Source organism: Pteropus medius, unplaced genomic scaffold (assembly GCF_902729225.1).
Source record: "Pteropus medius unplaced genomic scaffold, Ma_sr-lr_union100, whole genome shotgun sequence".
Taxonomy (NCBI): domain Eukaryota; kingdom Metazoa; phylum Chordata; class Mammalia; order Chiroptera; family Pteropodidae; genus Pteropus; species Pteropus medius.
The window spans coordinates 3,016,911-3,028,379 of record NW_024348242.1 but is presented as its reverse complement, the minus strand read 5'-3'; the positions used below and the strand labels follow the sequence as shown (position 1 = coordinate 3,028,379).

General features: G+C 46.7%; 1 protein-coding gene and 1 pseudogene across 2 annotated transcripts in view; one reads left to right on the top strand and one right to left on the bottom strand.

Annotated features, from left to right (window-relative positions):
* Positions 1–2,525: 2,525 nt before the first annotated feature.
* The window catches only part of BRI3BP (BRI3 binding protein), a 25,046-nt gene continuing 16,102 nt past the window's right edge, over positions 2,526–11,469 (top strand). Inside the window, exon 1 of one of the 2 annotated variants that reach the window (XM_039879246.1) lies at positions 2,526–2,869. In XM_039879246.1, the coding sequence (XP_039735180.1) occupies positions 2,663–2,869 (207 nt within the window). In that variant the 5' untranslated portion in view covers positions 2,526–2,662. The remainder of the gene's footprint in view (positions 2,870–11,469) is intronic. The other variant, XM_039879247.1, reaches the window with a different exon arrangement.
* On the bottom strand, positions 7,866–7,984 carry LOC120616151 (uncharacterized; annotated as a pseudogene).

Sequence of the window (11,469 nt, the reverse complement as noted above, 5' to 3'; positions counted from 1 at the left end):
GAGGCGGGGCGGGGCCAACTTAAAAGAGGGGCGAGGCCTGAGATGCTTGCTAGCCGAGGCCTGGTTGAAACCCAGGGTTCTTCTCACGCGATGTAGTCCGAGCCTCTAAATTTGAATTATCTGCTAATACTAATTTGGCCACTTGAGAGTAGGAGCGTTTTGTCACCTTTAAAAATATAACCCCGCCCCCAATACAAACTTCTTTCCTCTGTTTTTTTTTTTTTCACTTGTATTTTTTGATATTCCTATAAGAAACATACATTAAGTTGGGTGGTAAAAGGGACTCAATATTTCCATTACGGGGAAAGAACTGAAAGGAGAAAGCATTTATTAGCTTTAAACTCTCATTACACATTACATTGTCTGCAGTGCACTGGGAAATAATATATTTTCTGAATCCTGTAATTATCTTGAGAATAGAACCGTTACAGTGTGTCACCTTTTTTCCGTTGTGTTAATTCGTTAAGGGCAAACATTTAAATAAATGATATCACAAAGAAAGGTGAAGGACCTAGGAGTTATTTTAGAATTTTAGAAAGGATAAAGTTATTTTTAAAAACTGTTCCAGGAAGAATATTTGAGGAATCTGGAATAAGATCTGGCTGCAGAGTAGGCAAGCAATAAATAGTTGTTGAACGTATGGATGAATGAATGAGTGAATGAATGAAGAATGTGATTGAATTTGGATAAGTGCTCTTCCTCCTTCCAAAACAAAAAGAAAGCCCCACAAATGCACAGGTGGTACATGAGGATTTATGTAGTATACATATGAAAAATTAAAAGTTGTATGTCAAATGGATTTTTGAAAAAAGTGCAATTAGCATAGCAAACCTGTGTTTTCATGCGTTTCATTGTTTAGGACGATAGTGATCCACAATTTCTCCTTTAAATACATTTAATAAAAAATGTGTCCATTTTACAATTTTTAAGTAGGTAATAGTACATTCGCCTATATTTTCTTCCAAAATATTATATGCCAAAAGATTGTCTTTAGAAGAGATAACGAACATTCCATACCCCCCCCCCGAAAAAAAGACATATATGCACAGCATGGGGCTCATAAATAAAACGTGGAATAAAAGAGGCCAATCAGAAAAGATCATATTTTGCGATCCCATTTACATAAAGTTTAAAAACAGGTAAAATGAATCCCCTAAATTTTGGAGGGGCATAGTGGATGGGAGAGGGCAAAAGGAGCCTTTCTGGGAAGCTGGCTATGTTCCATTTCTCCATCTGCGTACTGGTTACTTCTGTGCTGTTCAGATTCATAGAGAGGCACCCTATGATTTGTGTATTTTTCTGTTTGTATGCTATACTTCAATTAGAAAGTTTACTTTAAAAAAAGAAGATAAAATATACGGCCAATAAATATATGAAAACCTCACCAGGAATCCAGAAATACGTAAGTTCAAAAATAAGATACAATTTTTCTCTCACTGGGTTGGCAAAAATTAAGTTTTATTTTCCCGGTGGTCTCAAAAATGTCTGGTTAGACATGGTTTATTTGATTTAGGATGCAAACAGGCCTTTGCATTGCGTTTGGTTATTACAGCTCTTAGGTCTTTTTAAACCAATACTCCTCTCCGCTTTTTATACCATTTACTTATGGAAGAAACTGGGTCGTTGGTCTCATAGAGTGCTTTTCATTCTGAATTTGGCTGATTGCTTCCACTTTTATTTTTTCCTCCATCCCCATGTATCCGGTAAACCGCTTGTTAGATGTAGGGGTCAGATCAGGTTACAGTTCAAAGGGTATTGGCAAGAATCCATCATACGTGGCGCTGGTACTTCCTGCTAAAGAGTGGCGGGTCCAGGTCAGGACAACTTGGCCCGTCCATTTTCCAGTTATCCGCCAACCTCTTGTTTTTAATCTCTGGATGATCGTCGCCTGGATCCATCGTCATTTTATTAAGGGCTGCAAAAATGATTTTCTAATGATCTCACTCCTTCCTCATTTACCAACTGTACTCTTCTAAAAACAACTTACCTTCAACTATTTTGTGACTCTGAAATACAGTTCTTTCAGAAAGGGCAAGAGGGGCGCTAGATGCTTTGCCCTTAATTTAAACAGTTCAGAATGAATGAAGGAGCTGGTGCCGTTGCCATCGGCAACCAGTAGCCAATTATTAGGTTCACTGACATAGGATCTCTATCTATCATCTATCTATCTATCTATCTATCTATCTATCTATCTATCTATCTATCATCTATCTATCTGTCTATCTATTTATCTATCTATCTGTCTATCTATTTATATTTCATGTTTTCCGATCATTCTCAGTCATTTATCCTTGTTGAGGCTGTGCCAAGTTTTCCAGGCATGGGTTGTATTTTACGGAAAAGTTAAAAAAAAGAAAGTTAAAACCCCACCGGGTCAGGAAGGGCTTCCGGAAGGTGCGGCAGGGAGACAAAGCCACCTCAAACCGGTCCCACCCGCTCCGGCCAGGTCGGTGGCGGGTCCCCGCGCCCGGGGGCGGGGCCAGGCGTGGGCAGGGCCGTCGCGCCTTTGCGCGCGGGGCGGGGCGGGTGGCGCAGCGGCGGCGGCCGGCACAGGCGCTGCGCGCGGTCCTCAATCGCGCCTACGCGGTCGCTGCTGGAGTCGCGGCGTCCCTCTCTGCCGCCCTCACCCCTGTCCCTGACCCCACATCCCGCCGGCCGCAGGATGGGCGCGCGCGCCTCGGGCGGGCCCCGGGCCCGGGCTGGGCTCCTGATGCTGCTGCCGCTGCTGCTCGGGCTGCTGGCCCCGGGCGCGCAGGGGGCGCGGGGCCGCGGCGGCACCGAGAAGAACAGCTACCGCCGCACGGTCAACACCTTCTCGCAGAGCGTCAGCAGCCTGTTCGGCGAGGAAAACGTGCGCATCGCTCAGAAGGTGGGCTCGGGGCCCGAGCCCGCGGTCACCTTGCCCCGGCCGCCGCGCACCTGGCGCCGGGGCCGTCCTGGGCCGTGCGCGGCCTCCGGGACGTGGGAAGGGGGGTGCTTGGCCTGTGCCCCGGGGCCTGCCGGGCTAGTGTCGGCTTTGGCGGCAGGTTCCGGCGCGGGGCCGGGGCGCAGGGCCTCGGGGAGCCCTTTCCTGCACGCCGCACTTCTCCTTGGACCTTGCCCCTAGGGCGGCGCGGCCAGGGCCTCTCCTAGGCTGCGCTGACGCCGGCCGCGCCTCTCATTCATTCATTCAACACGTTTGAATGAGCACCTACTATGAGCCAGGCACCGCGCTGGCTGCCCATGGGGCGGGCGCCCTCCCGCCCGCGCCCTCTACGTACCCACGCCGCTGCGCGCTCCCTGTCAACCTCCGATTGCTTCTAGCACCCGACCCACTTCCTCTGAGCACCTTGGGCCCTCCTCCTTCTGCTTGGAAGACATTTAGGCTTTATTATTATCATTATTATGATTTTAACGCTTTACAAGAAAAGAAAGAGTGATGCGGGCTGTTCTGTTTTTTGGCAACCCGGCACTGTCACCCTCCTGAGCGCCTACTGTGTGCCGGGCCTTTCACGTGGAGCTGGAGTGCTGTGGAGCGCCTAGGAGGGGCTCAGGGAGGCCGCGCGCCCCATGTTCGACCCTCTGGAGCTGGGTAGGATAGGCGGGCCATTCGAGGAAGAAGGCCACCAAAAGCTCAGCAGAAAGGGGAAGTGAATGGGGTGCAGTTGCATGTGGTAATGCGGTTCCTTGACTACAGCCCTTGCCGTCCTCCTAGAAATTCCTTTGTCTGCGCTAGCCTTGGGATTTTGGAATGGAGAGAAGTTTGGGTTCAAGTTCGTGCTCTTCCACTTAGACGGTTTTGCGCAAGTGGCTTCCCTTCTTTGAGCCTCAGGTTCTTTATCCTGTTAAATGGGGATAATAATACCCGCTTCATTATGAGGTTGGTGTTGTGAGCGGTTGGTCCTTTCCTGGCCCAGAGTAACGCTGAATTGGTATCAGCTGCTGCTGTTATAACTTAGCCAAGACACAAGTCAACATTGCTTAGCCCTACTGGAAGGACTTCCAGGAGTTCAAAAAAGTTTTCTGGTGCTTGAGAGAGATGGAGGGGGAAGAGAACATTGAAACCCAATCCGATTGGCTGGATATTCTTATCGGATGAAAGGAAGGTTCATTTGTTTGGAAAGCTGGCTTCTGACCACCCTCTCATGGGTGTGTGGACACCTCTTGTGGAGGCTGTGGGTTCTGGGGGAGAGAACTCTTTGTAGCGGGTAGAGGATGTGAGCGAGGTGAGTCTACACAATGCAAATGATTTGAAAGCAGAAAGTTTTTTTTTTTAAAGCAGAAAAGTCTGACTTCCTTGTGCAGGTTAAGCAGAAGCAACCCATGTCTTAGCTAACGGTTCTATGCGAGAATCTAAGGTCCACGGACACGAACTACAAAACTGTTATTTAAGGGTTTAACCTCTGGGTTGGTGTCAATAAGAGAGCTATATTCTGGCCAAGAACCTCAGTATCTCTACCTCAGAATTCTTGGGGGTCAGCCAGGGTTAGAGAGGCGAGTAGTACTATCTTCTGTTACTTGCTGAAAAGGCACTAAGTACTTTATTGTTAGGGTAACTCACGTCTCCTTAGAACAACTCTAAGAGGGAGGTGCTGTTACTGTTCCCATTTTACAGATGGGAAAACAGGCAGGGTGTGAAGTGAGTGGCTTCAGGTCAGGCTGAGTGGCAGAACCCGGATTCGAACCCGGGCAGAGTGGGCCTGGAGTCCATACCTGCACCTTTACCAGTCTTCCAGACTCGTGACCCATCTTGGTTTCTCTAATTGGTGCAGCATCTAGAATCAGGTTGACCTGACTTATTTTTCCCTGCTGAGCATGGCCCAGGCCATCCAGGCTTGGGGAGATCTTTGATGAAAAGGAGAACTGGGTCGCCTAGCAACTGTAATTTTCAGCGGTCTGGGTTTACTGATTAGAGCCGAACCTGTTTGGCGGGTGGTGAAGTTTGAGGGTGTTTAAGGGAACACCCTATTTTCTAGAAACACCCTTTTTTCTAATCTAGGACTCGTCTAAAATAAATCCATGACCTCCTGGTTTGGAGCATGGGTCTTGCCGACCAACAGGCCTGGGTTTGAATCCCAGCTCTGCTTCTCACTAGCTTTGTAACCTTGGGCCAGTGGTTTAACCTTTCTGTGTCTCATTCGTGCAAAGGAGATAAATTGGGACTTAAATGTGATTAGTTGAGGTATAGAATACCAGGCACCGAATAAGTATTTAGTTAATGGTAGGAGATATTTACATAAGGAGGGGCTTTGTCTCATCTATTCGTTTATTCATTTAAAAGTTATTAAATAACATGTACTCGAGTGTTCATAGCAGCACTTTTCACATTAACCAAAAAGTGAAACCACCCAGATGTCAGTCAGCCAATGAATGGATAAACAGAATGCGGTCTACCCGTGCAATGGAATATTTTTCAGCCGTGAAAAAGAACGAAGTACTGACATATGCTGCAGGTACGTATTGAGCGAAGTACTGGCACATGGTAAACAGATGAACCTTGAAAAAAGAAAAAGACACAAAAGACCACAAATTGAATGATTTTGTTTATATGAAATGAAATGTCCAGAACAGGCGAGTCCTTAGAGGCAGAAAGTAGATTAGTGGTTGCTAAGGGGAGGGGTCTTGGGGAGTGACTGCTAAATTGATCAGGAGGTTGTTTTGGGGGTGATATAAAGGTTCTGGAACTAGACAGTGACGACAGCTGCAGAACACTGAGAATGTACTTATTGTCACGGGATTGTCCACTTTAAAATGGTGGAAATGGCCAGTTTTACATTATGCGTCTTTACAATTTTTCGAAGATTTCTCAAGCACCTACTATATGGAGCACAAGCCAGACAAAATGTCCCCTCTTGAGGAGCTTTCATGGGACAGGCTATATAAGTCAGTCAAAAGGACATAAAACAAGATTATTTCGGAGCGGTGAGTGCTGTTAACTAAATGAAACAGGCGATGGCCTAATAATGGAGGATAATCTTTGTTTAAGGTCAGCGTTTGTCTGGCTCTGTTCTGAGAGAGATTGTTATTTTCACCCCTGTCTTACGGAAAGCGAAGCATCGCAAGGTGGAATCTCTTGCCCGCCGTTCAGCCAATCAGTGATAGGGAGCTGGCTGGTCCAGGCTCGTAACCCCTGCAGAGGTGGAAATTACTGGCGGGCAAGTGAGCCAAGTGAGAGAGCCTGAGGGACAGAGCGTCACAGGCAGAAGGAACAGGCTTGCTGCGGGAGAGGGCGGGGAGGGGCGGTGTGTGGCTGTAACAGAGGGAGAGGAGGGGACAGACACGTCACTCAGGACCTTCGGGTTAAAGTAGACTCGATCGTGGTGTGAGAACGGCGTTGCAGAGAGCAGAGAGGATGTGGTCCAGGTGTCCTGCCTGGAGGAAGGGGCCCGAGTTGAGTCTGGGGAGATGGGTTGGCAGGGAAGGGAAGGCCTGGGACAAAGTTGGGGCCAGGTTCCCAGGTGACTACATTGAGGTCTGGATCGTGGGGAGCACGGGGGCAAAAAACCCCGTTGGACAATGTGGGAACAGCTGAATGCTGAGCTGAGAACTGGTGGGTTTTTTTCCCTCGCTCCTTTGCTTTTGCTTTAGTTTAGCTGTTTTTTTTTTTAAAGGCACTTAATTAACATTTATAGATCTTTTAAAAAACTAAGGCCGTTGTTGCATAGAATATCCATTTCCAGTAGTTCAAACTTTCAAAGACAAAATCTCTCCACCTCTGACCCATTGCCCGCTCTTCCCAAGAGCAGCCAGGTATTCTGAGCGCACATAAACACGTAGGTAGGTACACCTCTTGGGGTTTTTGGTTTTTTTTTTTCCAATATGTCCGCTGTTCTGCACCTTTTTTTTTTTTTAATTAAAATTTGAAGATCAGATCTTATCGGTTCATAAAGTCTTCCTTGCTCTTTGGAGGGAAAAAATTCTGCAGAGAGCAAATTATTGTGAGGCTGTACCATAATTTCACCCACCCCTCACGGTGGGCGTTTGTTATTTTTCCTGTCTTTTGCCTGGTAGCAATAAAGGCCTTACTTTGTGTGTGTTGTGTGTGTGTGTGTGTGTGTGTGTGTGTGTACATGAACCGGCCTCATCTGTCAATTCTTAGAAGTGGGATTGATGAGTCAAAGCATCTGTGCATTTTTAAAATTTTTAATTGAAATGCAATGGGTACACTCTTCTGCACGATAAGTATAATAAGTTGTCACACACCACACGCAGCCATGTGACCAGCTTGGGGATCAAGAAATGGGTTGTTCAGCCACCTCTGCCCCAAGATGACCACTCTCCTGACTTCTGACAACATAAATTAGTTTTATCTGCTCATGTCCTCTATCCAGAGTTCCACAAGCACTTTTAAACCCAGGAGATATTACTGAATTGTTTCCTGAGGATTTAAACCAGTTATTGTACTTACGCCAACGCGTGTGACAGCCAGTCCCCAGACCTGCCCCAACAAAGAGTGTCACACTTTTTGGGTTTATTATGCTTGAGATAGATGGTCCTCTCACTTATTCAGAATCTATTGGCCTTATCTTTTCTGGAAATTGCCTTTTGTTTTCCTTGTCATTTTTCTATCAAACTGTTGGTCCTCCTCCTCTTTTTTTTTTTAAAGAGGCTTGCATTTTTGGCAATTGACAAAAAAATGTTTTGAGCAAAATAACTTTGACGCTTTATACTCTTTTTTTTTCCCTCACCAACATTCGAACAGCTTTATTGGTAATTTATTGACATTACACATCAACAGGCTGCACCTATGTAATTATTTATCCATTTTTTAAAATTTTCAAATTATTTATTTATTTATTTATTTTTAGGCAACTCCTTGGTTGACCTCACAGATTGCAAGGACCTTGTCAGCTTACGGTCCCTTATTTTTTTATTTTTATTTTTTACACCTACAGCACCTGGCCTTCCTAGGTGGTCTCCCATCCAAGTACTCACCAGGCCCGACCCTGCTTCGCTTCCGAGATCAGACGGGATCGGGCTTGTTCAGGGTGGCCTGGCCGTAGACCGCACCTATTTAAAGTGGGGGAAAAGTAGACAAAAGTGGACAAGTTGGTAAAGTTTTTGCTGTAGGTGTACGCCCAGGAAAACTCATCACCAAATCAAAAGAATGTTGCCTCTAACTTTCTATTTTTAAAAATTTCAAGGTGAAGAAAAGTTAAAAGACTAGAATATGGAACAGCTATCAACTCCGCTGCTTTCACCAGCTCACATTATTTTCCTGCAAACGTGTTTTTCTTTTTCTCTCTGGAACCACCGCGCCGCGGTATAAAACCACACACACACACACACACACACATTTTTTACTGCCTAACCATTGGAAAGTAAGTTGCAAACATCATGACACTTTCTCCTACAGAACCTCAAAATCATTGCCCCTCCAAGAAACTTAAATTTAGTACAATCGTATTTTGTAATACATAGTCTATATTCACATTTCCCTTATAGCTTTATAAACACACACACACACGACCAAGGACTGCTCATTGCACTTGGTTTCCACGTATCTTTACTCTCCTGTGGCTTGTCTGAGTCCCCTCACTTTTTGCGGGGTTCGGGGAGCTTTTATGATTTTGACTGATACTAACTCAGTGGTGGTTAGTATATTCAGAGAGTTCTGCAACCCTCATCATAATCAATGGTAGAACATTTTTATCACCCCAAAAAGAAACCCCATACCCATTAGTGTGACTCCCCATCCCCCCACCCCCTGGCAACTCGTAACCTACTTCCCGTCTCTGGAGGCACCTGTTCTGGACGTTTCAAGTAAACGGAATCGTACTGTGGCCTTTTGCACCTGGCGTCTCTCCTGGCGTGTGTGGCGCGGCTGTGTCAGTGCTTGGTTCCCTCTCGGCTGTTTATCCATCCGCTGGCAGACGGCCAGGTTGTTGCCACTTCACGTGCTGCTGCTATGCGCATGCACGTGCAGGTTCTTATGTGAACACGTTTTCACCGTTTTGGGAGGTGGACCTAGCAGTGGAGTGGCTGGGTCCCCCGGTAGCTCCAACAGGACCCGCCGTGTGGCTGCCCCGTTTACGTTCCCCCCCAGCCGCGTGTGGGGTTCCAGACCCTCCACATCTTCGCTGACCCTCGTTCTTTGCCTAGCGGGGCTGAAGTCCTATCTCACTGTGGCTTTGACTGGCAGTTGTCTTTTGCAGTGTCCCTCAGGGCAGAGGGATGAGAGCAAACAATTGTAGCTAGAATTCTGCAGAAGGGGTCTTGGGTCCTTGCGGCAGCCGTGCATCAGGGCTCGTGGTGCCAGCTCGTCCCATCCCTTCGATGTTTGATGGGAGCTCAGCGGGTCTCCGCCCTCCTCTTCCCCTTTGTAATTCACTCGTGAACTCCACGTGTGTTCGAGGTCAGGTGACCTTTGCATCTCACTGTGTCCCTCTGAACCGCAGGAACCTGGCCCTTCCCTGACTTCCCTCGGGCGGGAAGCCCTCTGGGGTTGGGTGTCCAGGCCCCTCTGCCGCGAGGGGAGGGGCGATCCCAAGTTTGAGTCCCTCTGTCCCCTCCCATGGCCGTGGCCGCAGACCTCCTCAGTTTGTTCACCCGAATCTCCCTTGTTTTAACTTTTCATTCTGAAAATTGTCCGACATACGCGAAGGGAGAAAGAATGGCGTGATGAGCCCTACACCCATCACCCGGCACTTCTGTGGATCAACTTTCTTCCATTTCAAAAAAAAAAAATTTTTTTTTTTCAATTGCTGTTGACATACAATATCATATTAGTGTCAGGTCTACAGCATAGCGGTGAGACATTTCTATAACTTATGAAGCGATCACCCCGATAAGGCTAGCACCCCCCTGGCACCATCCAGGGTTATTATAGTATAGCTGACCATACTCCCTACGCTGTTTTGTAACTGCCAATTTGTATTTCTTAATCTTTTAACCTTTTCCACTCATTCCCCCAATGCCATTGTTGTTACATCTACCCCCCCATCAAAAATATTTTGAACCCGGAATAGCATTTTTAAGCTAATCTAAGATATGTCAGTTGGGAGCGAAGCCATTTGAGCATGGGTCTGACAGAAGCAGCCCTAGGAGCCCTGACACCTGGGCACGTGCTGTGTGCTGGCCCCGAGCCGAGGTCTGTACAGGTTCCAACGACAAGTCCTCCCTTCATCCCATTTCACAGCGGTGAAAACCGAGGCACCGAGGCTCAGCAGTAAGGTCTCTTCCGTCCCAAACAACTGCCCCCTTACATCCTCCTCTTACAAAAGCCTTAGCGTGGAGCCCTTCCCTTGAGCCTCCATCTGAATAAATTGTAAACATCACTGTCTGTTGACACACAGGTACAAATTGTACGTGCTTTGGAGAATTAGGGCAGAAAAACAGAACGTGATATGTCTGTACAAGGGAGTGGCATTTGGCCGTAAGAAGAGTGAAGTACACTGACACGTGCAACAACACGAGTCGACCTTGAAAATGTTATTTTGAATGGGAGGAGCCAGGCACCGAAGGTCACGTATCGTAGGATTCCATGTGTATGAAAAGTCCAGGAAAAGCAAATCCATGGAGACTGGAAGTAGATTAATGGTTGCCTGGGTCGGGGGGAGAAGGGGACAGGGAGTGACAAGGCTTCTTTGGCGTGATAAAAATATTCTATTCTATATTATGATGATGGTTGTACAAACCTTGTGAATATTCTAAAAACCACTGAATTATATATGATCGTGCCTGGACTTTATGGTCTGTAAATGATCTGTCAATAAAGCTTCTTAACAACAACAACAACAACAAAAATTATAACTAAACCGACACCAGTGTACCTTCTTCCCTGGCGAAGAGAGTCTCCCACCCCCTGTCTCCCCTCTGCCAGAGAGGGGGGCATTCACCCTCCCTTCTGTCTCACATGTATACTTTCTTCTGGAATTCTCCACATAGTCTTTCGGTGATTTTTTTTTAATCGACTTCCCATTATCTTTTTTGAACCCTTCCATTTTCTAGATAGCAGCCTTATAGCGGTGGAATTTACGTCGCATACAGTTCGCCCATTTAAAGTACACAGTTTGGTGGGCGTTAGTACACAGAGTTACGCAGCCACCACCATGGCCGACGTTAGAACATTGTCATCTCTCCAAAAAGAAATCCTGTAGCCAGACATTGCTCCCGGCTCCCAGCCCCCGGCAGCCACTAATCCGATTTCTGTCTCTATGGATTTGCCTGTTCTGGACATTTCATACAAAAGGAATCATACAACACGTGATCTTCACGTCCACCTTCCTTCGCATAAGGTTTTCAGGGTTCATCCATGTCGGAAGCATGTATCAGTGCTTTTTTTATGGCCAGATATCCCATTATGTGGCTACACTGGGTTTTATTTATCCTTCATCAGCTGATGGCCGCGTGGTCTTTAAATATATAGGTCCCTTTAGTGCAATTAACTGAGGGTAATGTCCTTGAATTGGGGACGACGCTCCATCAGAATATTGAGCGTCAGTAAGAATTCTGACCATTTACCAAGTGCTCAACGCACTTCACAGGAAG